The sequence below is a fragment of the Heterodontus francisci genome, chromosome 7 (assembly GCF_036365525.1).
Source record: "Heterodontus francisci isolate sHetFra1 chromosome 7, sHetFra1.hap1, whole genome shotgun sequence".
Taxonomy (NCBI): domain Eukaryota; kingdom Metazoa; phylum Chordata; class Chondrichthyes; order Heterodontiformes; family Heterodontidae; genus Heterodontus; species Heterodontus francisci.
This window is the reverse complement of record NC_090377.1, coordinates 136,144,187-136,158,922: the sequence shown is the minus strand read 5'-3', so window position 1 is coordinate 136,158,922 and position 14,736 is coordinate 136,144,187. Positions and strand designations below refer to the sequence as shown.

General features: G+C 44.8%; 1 protein-coding gene across 1 annotated transcript in view; it reads right to left on the bottom strand.

Annotated features, from left to right (window-relative positions):
- Positions 1-14,736, bottom strand: part of cps1 (carbamoyl-phosphate synthase 1, mitochondrial) — a 260,110-nt gene that overhangs the window by 36,968 nt on the left and 208,406 nt on the right. Inside the window, exon 30 of the mRNA XM_068036228.1 lies at positions 3,680-3,787. Within this exon, the coding sequence (XP_067892329.1) occupies positions 3,680-3,787 (108 nt within the window). The remainder of the gene's footprint in view (positions 1-3,679; positions 3,788-14,736) is intronic.

Sequence of the window (14,736 nt, the reverse complement as noted above, 5' to 3'; positions counted from 1 at the left end):
GGATCCAAAATTGGCTTAGTGGCAGGAAACAGAGGGTAATGGTCGAGGGTTGCTTTTGCGAGTGGAAGTCTGTGACTAGTGGTGTACCACAGGGATCAGTGGTGGGACCCTTGCTGTTTGTAGTGTACATTAATGATTTAGATGTGAATATAGGAAGTGTGATAAGTAAGTTCGCAGATGACATGAAAATTGGTGGTGTTGTAAATAGTGAGGAGGAAAGCCTTAGATTACAGGACAATATAGATGGGCTGGTAAGATGGGTAGAGCAGTGGCAAATGGAATTTAATCCTGAGAAATGTGAGGTGATGCATTTTGGGAGGACTAACAAAGCAAGGGAACATACAATGGATGGTAGGACCCTAGGAAGTACAGAAGGTCAGAGGGACCTTGGTGTACTTGTCCATAGATCACTGAAGGCAGTAGCACAGGTAGATAAGGTGGTTAGGAAGGCATATGGGATACTTGCCTTTATTAGCCGAGGCATAGAATATAAAGCAGGGAGGTTATGCTGGAGCTGTATAAACTGCTAGTTAGGCCACAGCTGGAGTACTGTGTATAGTTCTGGTCCCGATACTATAGGAAGGATGCGATTGCACTGGAGAGGGTGCAGAGGAGATTCACCAGGATGTTGCCTGGGATGGAGCATTTCAGCTATGAAGAGAGACTGAAGAGGCTAGGGTTGTTCTCCTTAAAACAGAGAAGGCTGAGGGGGGGACCTGATTGAGGTATACAAAATTATGAAGGGCATTGATAGGTTAGATAGGAAGAGACCTTTTTTCCTTACCGGAGGGGTCAATAACCAGGGAGCATAGATTTAACCAGGGGCAGGAGGTTTAGAGCAGATTTGAAGAAAAAAATTTTCACCCAGAGTGTGGTGGAATCTGGAATAATCTGCCTGAAGGGGTGGTAGAGGCAGGAACCTTCACAACATTTAAAAAGTATTTAGATGAGCACTTGAAATGCAATAGCATACAAGGCTAGGGGCCAAGTGCTGGAAAATGTGATTAGAATAGTTAGGTGCTTGATGGCCGGCACAGACACAATGGGCCGAAGGACCTGTTTCTGTGCCGTATAACTCCAGGACTCTATGACCTTTCTTCGCTCCTGAAGAAAATGACCTTTGCTGGACTATGTAGCTGAGCACTAGCTTCTCAGCCATATGGCCATTCAACATGTGCATGCTCAGTGAGCATTTATCCACACGTGTTAGAATGGGAGATTTTATTTGTCTTAGAGACTGGGAGTTGCAAAACTGCTCAAGTCATAAAGGCAGTTAATTCCGAGACAGTATCCAGGTCAATTTTCGGAAATCTTGGGTCAGATCTTGCAGAGGCTGGGCATTTCGCAGCGTGCAGCATTAGTCAAGTGTTAGTTCAAAAAATTGGATTGAGGGAGGAAGGAAGAAAAGGAAAAGAAAGAAAAAAAATGTAAACATTTTATATGGCATTTTTAAAATCTCTAAGAGCAATTTAGGACATGCAGGAATGAGATTGAACAGTTCTCTTTCTCAGCCAGAGAGATTGATTGGCATTGCGCTAATAATTACCATGTCATTAAAAAGGTACTTACATTGTTAAGATCCAGTCCTAACTTTCTGCAGCGAGTTTAATTAATGTGCAAAATAATGGGGAGGCTAAGGATGAGACGGTGTTTGTGCGAGGCAAATGGCAGGGTGGTGTAAATCGATCACCAGGTTCTGGAGATTTGCAACTCACTCGTGTCACTTAATCCTCTGAACTTGCTGGCTGATTTGTGCATTAATGTTGTGAACTCGCTGTTATTTTTCCAGCAAGATCTGACGCATTAGGTTTTAACAGACGAGATTTAGTAATGAGCCAGAATTGACCAGTAAACTGGCAGCAAGGGAGCACTGTCTATTTTTGTGCCTGGTCTTCTGTGTAACACAGAGAGATGCAACGATGACGGTCTGGCTCCCCATGACAAGAGACACCCGAGTGGACAGCAGCATCAGTAGCTCAGGCTTGTGAGTTCAAGCTGCAGGTCAGGTCATTTATAGTTAGAGATGCTGATGATCATGGGAGAAGCTTAAATGTGCCAGATTGAGTGGTGCTCTTATTGATATGCTTAAAATGATACAAGAATTCAATAGTAATAAAAACAAGAAACGCTGGAAATACTCAGCAGGTCTGGCAGCATCTGTGGAGAGAGAAGCAGAGTTAACGTTTCAGGTCTGAGACCCTTCTTCAGAACTAGCAAATATTAGAAATGTAAAAGTTTATAAGCAAGTAAAGTGGGGTGGGGCAAGAGATAACAAAGGAGAAGGTGTAGACAGGACAAGGTCACAGAATAGCTGACCAGAAGGTCGTGGAGCAAAGGCAAACAATATGTTAATGGTGTGTTGAAAGACAAAGCATGAGTACAGATAAGGTGTTAATGGACTGAAAATTGAATAGCCGCAAGTACAAACATGAAAAAAAAACAGTGGGTAAGTAAACTGTACAAACCAAGATGAAATAAAATAAAATAAACACAAAAAAAATATTTTAAAAAAGGAAAAAGAAAAAAATAACTAAAGTAAAATGGGGGGCCCATCATGCTCTGAAATTATTGAACTCTATGTTCAGTCCGGCAGGCTGTAGTGTGCCTAATCGGTAAATGATATGCTGTTCCTCGAGGTTGCGTTGATGTTCACTGGAACACTGCAGCAATCCCAGGACAGAGATGTGAGCATGAGAGAAGGGGGGAGTGCTGAAATGGCAAACAACCGGAAGCTTGGGGGTCACCCAGTCTGTGTTGGGTCTCCCCAATGTAGAGGAGATCACATTGTGAGCAGCGAAAACAGTATACTACTTTGAAAGAATTACAAGTAAATCGCTGCTTCACCTGAAAGGAACGTTCAATAGGGTAGATACAGAGGAACTATTTCCCCTGGGGGAGTCCAAAACAAGAGGGCACAATCTTAAAATTACAGCTAGGCCATTCTGAAGCGAAATCATGAAGCAAGGGTAGTGAAAAATCTCAAACTCTCTCCCCCAAAAGGCTGTGTATGCTTGAGCAATTCAAGCTTTCAAAATGGAGATCAGAGATTTTGTTAAGTTAGGGTATCAAGGGATATGGAGCTAAGATGGATAAATGCAGTTCAGAAACAGGTCAGCCATGATCTAATTGAATGGAACAGGTTTGAGGGGCTGAAAGGAAAACTTGTGTTTCTATGTAACCTTTCAGTAACAACAGCAGGAATGCAGTGTTTAATGAATATAGCTGATGGCATCAATGAGTGGGTTCAGTTTTACAAGGAGACTAAAGAAGCTTAGGTTGTTCTCCTTTGAACAGAAAAGGTGAAGAGGACTTTTAATAAAGGTCTTCAAAAGCATGGAGGGTTTTGATGAAGTAAATAAAAAGAAACTGTCAGGAGGGTCAGAAATCAAAGGACCCAAATTTTAAATAATTAGCAAAAAGGCAGATGAGAAATCGGTTTACTCAGTGAGCTGTTGTGATCTGAAATGCACTCTCTGAAAGGGTAAGGGAAACAAATTCAATAGTAACTATCAAAATGGAAGTGGATAAATACTTAAAAGAGAAATTTCCAGGGCGATGAGAAAAGAGCTGGGGAGTGGGACTGATTGTATAGCCCTTTTAAAGAGCTGGTACAGGCAGGATGGGCTGAATGGTCTCTTTCTCTGCTGTATGATTCTATGACACTTGGGCTGCTCCCAACCTTCTCCAAGGCTCCTTGGCTGATGGTCTGTGTTGGGAGGATCAATGTCGCATCTCCAGAATGAACACCTGCATCTTCCACATGCTCAGTGATCGCATGAGCCAGCACCTGCCAGGGGCAGAAACAAACACTGCAATTAGCAATCAATGCTCACCCAATAACATGGCACACAAACTGTAGCTGTTCCAGTGGCAATGACCTTCACAAACTTTTCTTTCAACTGAAAACTGTTAGAGAAGGCGAACGCACCTAGTGGGGGACGGTACTGTTACTGGAGTAGTAACCCTCTGGAGACACGAGTTCAAATCCCACAGCTGGTGGAATTTAAATTTAACTAATAAATCCAGAATTTAAAACAAATCTAGTCCCGGTAATGGTAACTGAAACTACCAGATTGTCATAAAAACCCATCTGGTTCACTCACGTCCTTTAGGGAAGGAAATCTGCTGTCCTTACCTGATCTGGCCTACATGTGACTCCAGACCCACAGCAATGTGGCTGAATCTTAACTGCTCTCTGAAACAGCCTAGCAAGTCATTCCATTCTATCAAAGAGCTACAGGAAAGTTGCAAAGGAATAAAAGCAGATGGACCACCTGGCATCAACCGAGGCACCGAAATGACAAAGGCACACCCAGCCCAGGCGACCCTGATAAGTCTTTCTCACTAGGCAGTGCTGTCCCACCAACTGGTAAAGCAACAGTCTGACATAGATTATCACATCTTACAGCCGATGTCCCACACTCCTCCATCACCATCTCTGGATACGTCCTCTCCCACTGGCAGGTCGAACCCACCTGCAGGGACAGAATGGTATACAGTCGGGAGGGAGTGGCCCTGGCAATCCTCAGCATTGATTCCCATGGCATCAGGTCAAACATGGGCAACGAAACCTCCTGCTGATAACCACCTAGTACGCTCCCTCAGCTGAAGAATCAGTACTTCCCCATGTTGGAAGAAGCACTGAGGGTTGCAAGGGCACAGAATGTTTTCTGTGTGGGGTACCTCAAAGTCCATCACCAAGAGTGGCACAGTAGCACCACTGCTGAACGAGCTGGCCGAGTCCTAAAGGACATAGCTGTTAGATTGCGGCAGGTGGTGAGGGAACCAACAAGAGAGAAACACCTACTGGACCTTGTCCTCACCAATATACCCATCAAAGATGCGTCTGTCCATGTCAGCATTGGTAGGAGTGACCACTGCATAGTCGTTGTGGAGATGAAGTCCCGTCTTCCCATTGAGGAAACCCTCCATTGTGTTGTGTGGCACAACCATTGTGCTAAAGGGGATAGGAACATTGGAACATAGGAACGGGCCATTCAGCCCATTGAGCCTGCCCTGCCATTCAATATGATCATGGCTGATCATCCACTTCAATGCCTTTTTCCCACACCATCCTCATATCCCCTTATGTCATTTGTATTTTGAAATCTGTCAATCTCTGCTTTAAACATACTCAATGACTGAGCTGCCACAGCCCTCTGGGGTAAAGAATTCCAAAGATTCACAACCCTCTGAGTAAAGAAATTTCTCCTCATCTCTGTCCTAAGTGGCTTCCCCCTTATTTTGAAATTATGTCCCCTGGTTCTAGACTCTCCAACCAGGGGAAACGTCTTATCAGCATCTGTCCGACCCTGTCTATCCCTTTTAAGTATTTTGTAGGTTACAATGAGATCACCTCACATTCTTCGAAACTCGAGAGAATACAGGCCCAGTTTCCCTAAGCTCTCTTCATAGGACAGTCCCGCCATCCCGGGAACAAGTCTGGTAAATCTTTCTTCCACTCCCTCTATGGCAATAATATCCTTCCTAAGATAAGGGGACCAAAACTGCACATAGTACTCCAGGTGCGGTCTAACCAAGGTTCTGTACAATTGAAGCAAGACTTCATTATTCCTGTACTCAAATCGTCATGATGGGCAGCACAGTGGCGCAGTGGTTAGCACCGCAGCCTCACAGCTCCAGCGACCCGGGTTCAATTCTGGGTACTGTCTGTGTGGAGTTTGCAAGTTCTTCCTGTGTCTGTGTGGGTTCCTCCGGGTGCTTCTGTTTCCTCCCACATGCCAAAGACTTGCAGGTTGATAGGTTAATTGGCCATTATAAATTGCCCCTAGTATAGGTAGGTGGTAGGGGAATATAGGGACAGGTGGGGATGTGGTAGGAATATGGAATTAGTGTAGGATTAGTATAAATGGGTGGTTGATGGTCGGCAACATCCTGGTAAATCTCCTCTGTACCCTCTCCAAAGCCTCCACGTCCTTCTGGTAGTGTGGCGACCAGAATTGCACGCAATATTCTAAGTGTGGCCTAACTAAGGTTCCCTTTATCAATTCTGTTAGTAACATCCTCAAAAAACTCCAACAGGTTCGTCAAACATGATTTCCCATTCATAATTCCATGTTGACTATGCCCTATCAGATCATTATTATCCAAGTGTCACATTTTATCTAATTTTTCGAAACTCTAGAGAATACAGGCACAGTTTCTGATGTTAGGCTAACAGGTCTGTAATCCCTCGTTTTCTCTCTCCCACCCTTCTTAAATACTGGGGTGACATTTGCCACCTTCCAATCTGCAGGAACCGCTCCAGAATCTACAGAATTTTGGAAGATGATCACCAATGCATCCATTATCTCCATAGCTACCTCCTTCAACACTCTGGGATGTAGAATATCAGGTCCTGGGGACTTATCAACCTTCAGCCCCATTAATTTCTCCAATACAATCTTCTTTCTAATAATACTAATTTCCTTCAATTCCTCATTCCCCCTAATCCCTTGGATCTCTAATTCTGGGAGATTTCTTCCATCTGCTTCAGTGAAGACAGACACAAAGTAATCATTTAACTTCTCTGCCATTTCTCTATTCCCCATTATAAATTCTCCTGACTCTGCCTGTAATGGACACACATTTGTCTTAGCCAAACATTTACTTTTTATGTACCTATAGAAGCTTTTACATTCCATTATATATTTTTTGCTAGCTTACATTCATCTTCTATTCTCCCTTTCTTTATCAGTTTCTTTGTCCTCCTTTGCTGCATTCTAAAATCCTCCCAATCCACAGATTTATTACTATTTCTGGCAACTTTATAAGCCTTTTCTTTTAATCTTATACAATCCTTAACTTCCTTTGTTATCCAGGTTGACTGCCTTTACTTTTGGGGTTTTTGTGCCTTGAAGAATGTATAGTTGCTGTAAACTGTGTAATATTTCTTTGAAGACTATCCATTGCCAATGTACTGTCATACTTTTTGATGTATTTTCCGAATCCCCCTCAGCCAATTTGTCCCTCACAGCTGCATATTTTCCTTTGGTCAAATTTAACATCCTGGCTTCAGATGGAACAGGAACAAAGAACTGTACAGCACAGGAACAGGCCATTCGGCCCTCCAAGCCTGTGCCAATCTTGATGCCTCTCTAAACTAAAACCTTCTTCACTTCCGGGGACCATATCCCTCTATTCCCATCCTATTCATGTATTTGTCAAGATGCCTCTTAAACGTCGCTATCGTACCTGCTTCCACCACCTACCACGGCAGCAAGTTCCACGCACTCACCACCCTCTGTGTAAAGAACTTGTCTCGCACATCCCCTCTAAACTTTGCCCCTCGCACCTTAAACCTATGTCTCCCAGTAACTGACTCTTCCACCCTGGGAAAAAGCTTCTGACTATCCACTCTGTCCATGCCACTCATAACTTTGTAAACCTCTATCATGTCACCCCTCCACCTCCGTCATTCCAGTGAATACAATCAGAGTTTATCCAGCCTCTCCTCATAGCTAATGCCCTCCAGACCAGACAACATCCTGGTAAACCTCTTCTGTACCCTCTCCAAAGCCTCCACGTCCTTCCGGTAGTGTGGCGACCAAAATTGCACGCAATATTCTAAGTGTGGCCTAACTAAGGTTCTGTACAGCTGCAACATGACTTGCCAATTTTTATACTCTATGCCCCGAACGATGAAGGCAAGCATTCCGTATGCCTTCTTGACTACCTTATCCACCTGCGTTGCCACTTTCAGTGACCTGTGGACCTGTACGCCCAGATCTCTCTGCCTGTCAATACTCCTCAGGGTTCTGCCATTTACTGTATACGTCCCACCTGCATTAGCTCTTCCAAAATGCATTACCTCACATTTATCCAGATTAAACTCCATCTGCCATTTCTCCGCCCAAGTCTCCAACCGATCTATATCCTGCTGTATCCTCTGACAATCCTCATCACTATCCGCAACTCCACCAACCTTTGTGCCGTCCACAAACTTACTAATCAGACCAGCTGCATTTTCCTCCAAATTATTTATATATACTACAAACAGCAAAGGTCCCAGCACTGATCCCTGCGGAACACCACGAGTCACAGCCCTCCATTCAGAAAAGCACACTTCCACTGCAACCCTCTGTCTTCTATGACCGAGCCAGTTCTGTATCCATCTTACCAGCTAACCTCTGATCCCGTGTGACTTCACCTTTTGTACCAGTCTGCCATGAGGGACCTTGTCAAAGGCTTTACTGAAGTCCATATAGACAACATCCACTGCCCTTCCTTCATCAATCATCTTCGTTACTTCCTCAAAAAACTCAATCAAGTTAGTGAGACACGACCTCCACTTTACAAAACCATGCTGCCTCTCGCTAAGAAGTTCATTTGTTTCCAAATGGGAGTAAATCCTGTCCCGAAGAATCCTCTCTCATAATTTCCCTACCACTGACGTAAGGCTCACCGGCCTATAATTTCCTGGATTATCCTTGCTACCCTTCTTAAACAATGCAACAACATTGGCTATTCTCCAGTCCTCTGGGACCTCACCTGTAGCCAATGAGGATACAAAGATTTCTGTCAAGGCTCCAGCAATTTCTTCCCTTGCCTCCCTCAGTATTCTGAGGTGGATCCCATCAGGCCCTGGGGACTTATCTACCTTAATACTTTGCAAGACGCCCAATTAGCCTTCCCCCAATTTAGCACCTTCACCCGAGGACTACCCATATCCTTCTCCACAAGTACCTTAAAACTTATGGAATTATGGTCACTGTTCCCGAAATGCTCCCCTACTGAAACTTCGACCACCTGGCCGGGCTCATTCCCCAATACCAGGTCCAGTACAGCCCCATCCCTAGTTGGACTATCTACATATTGTTTCAAGAAGCCCTCCTGGATGCTCCTTACAAATTCTGCCCCATCTAAGCCCCTAGCACTAAGTGAGTCCCAGTCAATATAAGGGAAGTTAAAATCGCCCACCACTACAACCCTGTTACCTTTACATCTTTCCAAAATCTGTCTACATATCTGCTCCTCTACCTCCCGCTGGCTGTTGGGAGGCCTGTAGTAAACCCCCAACATAGTGACTGCATCCTTCTTATTCCTGAGCTCCACCCATATTGCCTCGTTGCATGACCCCTCCGAGGTGTCCTCCCACAGTACAGCTGTGATATTCTCCTTAACCAGTAATGCAACTCCCCCACCCCTTTTACATCCCCCTCTATCCCGCCTGAAGCTTCTAAATCCCGGAACATTTAGCTGCCAATCCTGTCCTTCCCTCAACCAAGTCTCTGTAATAGCAACATCATAGTTCCAAGTACTAATCCAAGCTTGGCCATTATAAAATTGCCCCTAGAATAGGTAGGTGGTAGGGAAATATAGGGACAGCTGAGGATGTGGTAGGAATATGGGATTAGTGTAGGATTAGTATAAATGGGTCGTTGATGGTCGGCACAGACTTGGTGGGCCGAAGAGCCTGTTTCAGTGCTGTATCTCTTAAAAAAAAAAGCTCTAAGTTCATCTGCCTTAGCTGTTATAGTTCTCGCATTGAAACAAATGCACTTCACACCACCAGTCCCGCTGTGCTCCGCAACATCTCCCTGCCTGCTCTTCCTCTTAGTCTTACTGGCCTTATTTACTAGTTCCCCCTCAGTCATTTCATCTGCTGTCCTACTGCCCTGGTTCCCACCCCCCTGCCACACTAGTTTAAACCCTCCTGAGTGACACTAGCAAACCTTGAGAATAGCCAGGATATTTGTGCCCCTCCAGTTTAGATGCAACCTGTCCTTTTTGTACAGGTCCCATCTGTCCCTGAAGAGATCCCACTGGTCCAGATATCTGAAACCCTCCCTTCTACACCAGCTGTTCAGCCACGTGTTTAGCTGCACTATCTTCCTATTTCTAGCCTCACTGGAACGTGGCACAGGGAGTAATCCCGAGATTACAACCCTAGAGGTCCTGTCTTTTAACTTTCTACCTAATTCCCTAAACTCCCCCTGCAGGACCTCGTCACTCTTCCTGCCTATGTCGTTGGTACCGATGTGTACCACAACCTCTGGCTGTTCACCCTCCCCCTTCATAATGCCCTCTGTCCATTCAGAGACATCCTTGACCCTGGCACCAGGGAGGCAACATACCATCCTGGAGTTTCTTTCACGTCCACAGAAGCGCCTATCTGTGTCCCTGACTATCGAGTCCCCTATAACTATTGCTCTTCTATGCTTTGTCCCTCCCTGCTGAACAGTGCCAACCGTGGTGCCACTGCTCTGGCTGCTGCTGTTGTTTTCCCCTGATAGGCCTACGACATCACTTTCAAACATAATGTAAAATTCTATCATATTATGGTCACTCATCCCGAAAGGTTCTTTTACAACAAGGTTAGTAATTAGACCTTTCGCATTACATAATACTAGATCTAAAACAGGCTCAGAACAGACCTAGCAATGCAAAACTGGGCATTCGTGAAGTGCTGTGGGCCATCAGCAGCAGCAGAATTGTATTCGACCACAATCTGTAACCTCATGGCCCAGAATATCCCCCATAATACCATTACCATTGAGCAGGGTAACAACCTTGGTTCAAAGAGGAGTACAGGAGAGGATGCCAGGAGCAGCACCAGGCAAACCTAAAAATGAGGTGCCAACCTGGTGAAGCTGCAACACAGGATTACTTGCATGCTGAACAGCGGAAGCAGCATGCAATAGACAGACATAAGCAATTCCACAACCAATAGATCAGATAAAGCTCTGTAGTCCTGCCACATCCAGTCGTGAATGGTGGTGGACAATTAACAACTAACAGAAGGAGGCGGCTCCACAAATATCACCATTCTCAATGATGGGGGAGCTCAGCATATCAGCGCAAAAGACAAGATTGAAGCATTTGCATCCATCTTCAGCCAGAAGTGCCAAGTGAATGATCCATCTCAGCCTCCTCCTGAGGCCCTGGGCATCACAGATGCCAGTCTTCAGCTAATTCAACTCCATGTGATATCAAGAAACAGCTGAAGGCACTGGTTACTGCAAAGGCAATGGGCCCGGACAACATTCTGGCAACAGTACTAAAGACTTGCGCTCCAGAACTGGCCGCATCCCTAGCCAAGCTGTTCCAGCACAGCTACAATACTGGCATCTACCCAACAATGTGGAGAATTGCCTAGGTATGTCCTGTACACAAAAAGCAGGACAGGTCCAACCCGGCCAATTACTGCCCCATCTGTCCACTCTTGATCATCAGCGAAGTGATGGAAGGTGTCAATCAAGCTATCAAGCTGAAAGTGCTATCAAGCGACACTTACTCAGCAATAACCAGCACTGTCCCCGCACTGTGTTACACTGGGATTGAGAAAACAACACTGTGCTCGGACAGTGTATCTGGGTTGACTTACTCAATCCCAGTGTAACACTGTTTGGGAACAGTGTATCAGGGTTTATTTATTCAATCCCAGTGTAACACTGTTTGAGGACAGTGTTTCGGGGTTTATTTACTCAATTGCAGTGTAACACTGTTTGAGGACAGTGTATCTGGGTTTAATTCTGAAGTGTGGATGTTCGCTGATGTTTGCACAATGTTCAGGACCATTCCTGACTCCTCAGATACTGAAGCAGTCCGTGTCCATATGTAGCAAGACTTGGAAAATACCTCGACTTGGGCTGAAAAGTGGCAACTAACATTTGTGGCACACAAGTGCCAGGAAATGACCATCTCCAACAAGTGAGAATCTAACCATCTCCCCTTGACATTCAATGTCATTAGCTCACTGAATCCCCCACTTGCAAATCCTGGAGGTTACTATTGATCAGAAACTGAACTAGAGTAGCCATATATATACCGTGGTTACAACAGCAGGTCAGAGACTAGGGCTTTCGCGGTGTGTAACTCCTGACTCTCCAATGGCTCTCCACCATCTACAAGGCACGAGTCAGGAGTGTGATGAAATACTCTCCATTTGCCTGGATGGGTGCAGCTCCAACAACACTCAAGAAGCTCAATATCATCCAGGACAAGGCAGCCTGCTTGATAAGCACCCCAATGAGGAACACTCACTCCATCCACCACCGACGCACTGTGGCAGCAGTGTGTACCATCTACAAGATGCAATGCAGCAACGCACCAAGGCTCCTTAGACAGCACCTTCCAAACCCATGACCTCCACCACCTAGAAGGGCAGAAGATGCATGGGAACACCACCACCTGCAAGTTCCCCTCCAAGCCACACACCATCCTGACTTGGAACTATATCACCGTTCCTTCACTGTCGCTGGGTGAAAATCCTGGAAATCCCTTCCTAACAGCACTGTGGGTGTACCTACACCCACATGGACTGCAACAGTTCTAGAAAACAGCTCACCACCACCTTCTCTAGGGCAATTAGGGATGGACAATAAATGCTAGCCTTGCCAGCAATGCCCACTTCCCATGAACAAATAAAAAAACAAAAAGTAAACCCAGACACACTGTCCCCGCACAGTGTTACACTGGGATTGAGTAAATAAACCCAGATGCACTGTCCCCGCACAGTGTTACATTGAGATCGGTAAAGTAAGCCCAGATACTCTGGGTTTATGAAAATACACCTTGTAATACAGCCTGCATTTCTATGATTGAATACATATAGAGTTGTATTTTACCAGCCCGGTGGAGACAGAGTTGGAGGTGTGAGGGCTGGGGTAATAGCGGGAAGTTGCGTGGGACAACTCTCTGACACATTGGTACAAATGGGAGTTAGGAAGTAAGTTGAAAAGCAGGACCTCGAAGGTAGTAATCTCAGGATTGCTACCAGTGCCATGTGCTAGTCAGAGTAGAAATAGCAGGATATATCAGATGAATATGTGGCTGAAGAGATGGTATGAGGAGGAGGGTTTTAGATTCCTGGGACATTGAGACCGGTTCTGGGGGAGGTGGGACCAGTACAAACTGGATGGGTTACACGTGGGCAGGACTGGGACTAATGTCCTAGGGGTAGTATTTGCTAAAGTGGTTGGGGAGGGTTTAAACTAAAATGGCAGGGGGATGGGAACCTTTGCAAGGAGTCAGAGGAGGGGGGATCAAAGACAAGAACAAAAGACAGTAAGGGGAATAAGAAAAGTGATAGGCAGAGAAATCAAGGGCCAGAATTAAACAGGGCCACAGTGAAAAATAGTGGGAAGGGGACAAGTAATGTTAAAAAGACAAGCCTGAAAGGCTAAGTGCCTTAACGCGCAGAGCATTCGCAATAAAGTGGATGAATTAATCACGCAAATTCATGTAAACGGAGACATGGCTGCAAGGTGACCAGGGATGGGAAATGAACATCCAGGGGTATTCAGTAATTAGGAAGGACAGAAAAAAAGCAAAAGGCGGTGGAGTTGCATTTCTGGTTAAAGAGGAAATTAGCGCAATAGTGAGGAAAAAGATTAGCTCTGACAATGTGGAATTTGTATGGGTAGAGCTGAGAAACACTGAGGGGCAAAAAACGTTAGTGAGGGTTGTATATAGACCCCCCAAACTGTAGTGGTGATGTTGGGAATGGCATTAAACAGGAAATTAGAGATACATGCAATAAAGGAACATCTGTAATTATGGGTGATTTTAATCTGCATATAGATTGGGCAAATCAAATTAGTCACAATACCGTAGAGAAATTTTTGAAGTGTATACGGGATGGTTTTCTCGACCAATGCGTTGAGGAACCAACGAGAGAACAGGCCATCCTAGACTGGGTATTGTGTAATGAGAGAGGAATAATTGACAATCTAGTGGTGCGAGACCCCGTGGGGATGAGCGAACATAATATGACAGAATTCTTCATCAAGATGGACAGTGACGAAGTTGATTCTGAGACTAGGGTCCTGAATCTTAGTAAAGGAAACTATGAAGGTATGAGGCATGAGTTGGCTATGACGGATTGGGAAACATTACTTAAAGGGATGACAGTGGATAGGCAACGGCAAACATTTAAAGAGCGCATGGATGAACTGCAACAAATGTTTATCCCTGTCTGGTGCAAAAGTAAAATGGGGAAGGTAGCCAAACCATGGCTTACAAGGGAAATTAGAGATTGCATTAGATCCAAGGAAAAGGCATATAAATCTGATAGAAAAAACAACAGACCTGAAGATTGGGAGCAGTTTAGAATTCAGAAAAGGAGGACCAACGGATTAATTCAGAAGGGGAAAATAGAGTATGAGAGCAAGCTTGCAAGGAACATAAAAACTGACTGTAAAAGTTTCTATAGGTATGTGAAGAGAAAAAGATTAATGAAGACAAATGAAGATTAATGAAGGTCCCTTACAGTCAGAAACAGGGGAATTTATTATGGAGAACAAAGAAATGGCTGAACAACTAAGTGCATACTTTGGTTCTGTCTTCACAAAGGAGGACACAAATATCATACCAGAAATGTTGGGGAACACAGGGCTTAGTGAGAATGACTTAAGGAAATCAGTATTAGTAGAGAAATGGTGTTGGGGAAATTGATGGGATTGAAGGCCAATAAATCCCCAGGGCCTGATGGTATGCATCCCACAGTACTTAAGGAAGTGGCCCTAGAAATAGTGGATGGTTGTGGTCATCTTCCAAGCTTCTACAGACTCTGGAACAGACCGGAGGGTTTAGTTTAGAGATACAGCACTGAAACAGGCCCTTCGGCCCACCGAGTCTGTGCCAACCATCAACCACCCATTCATACTAATCCTACACTAATTCCATATTCCTACCACATCCCCACCTGTCCCTAGATTTCCCTACCACCTACCTATACTAGGGGCAATTTATAGTGGCCAATTAACCTATCAACCTGCAAGTCTTTTGGCATGT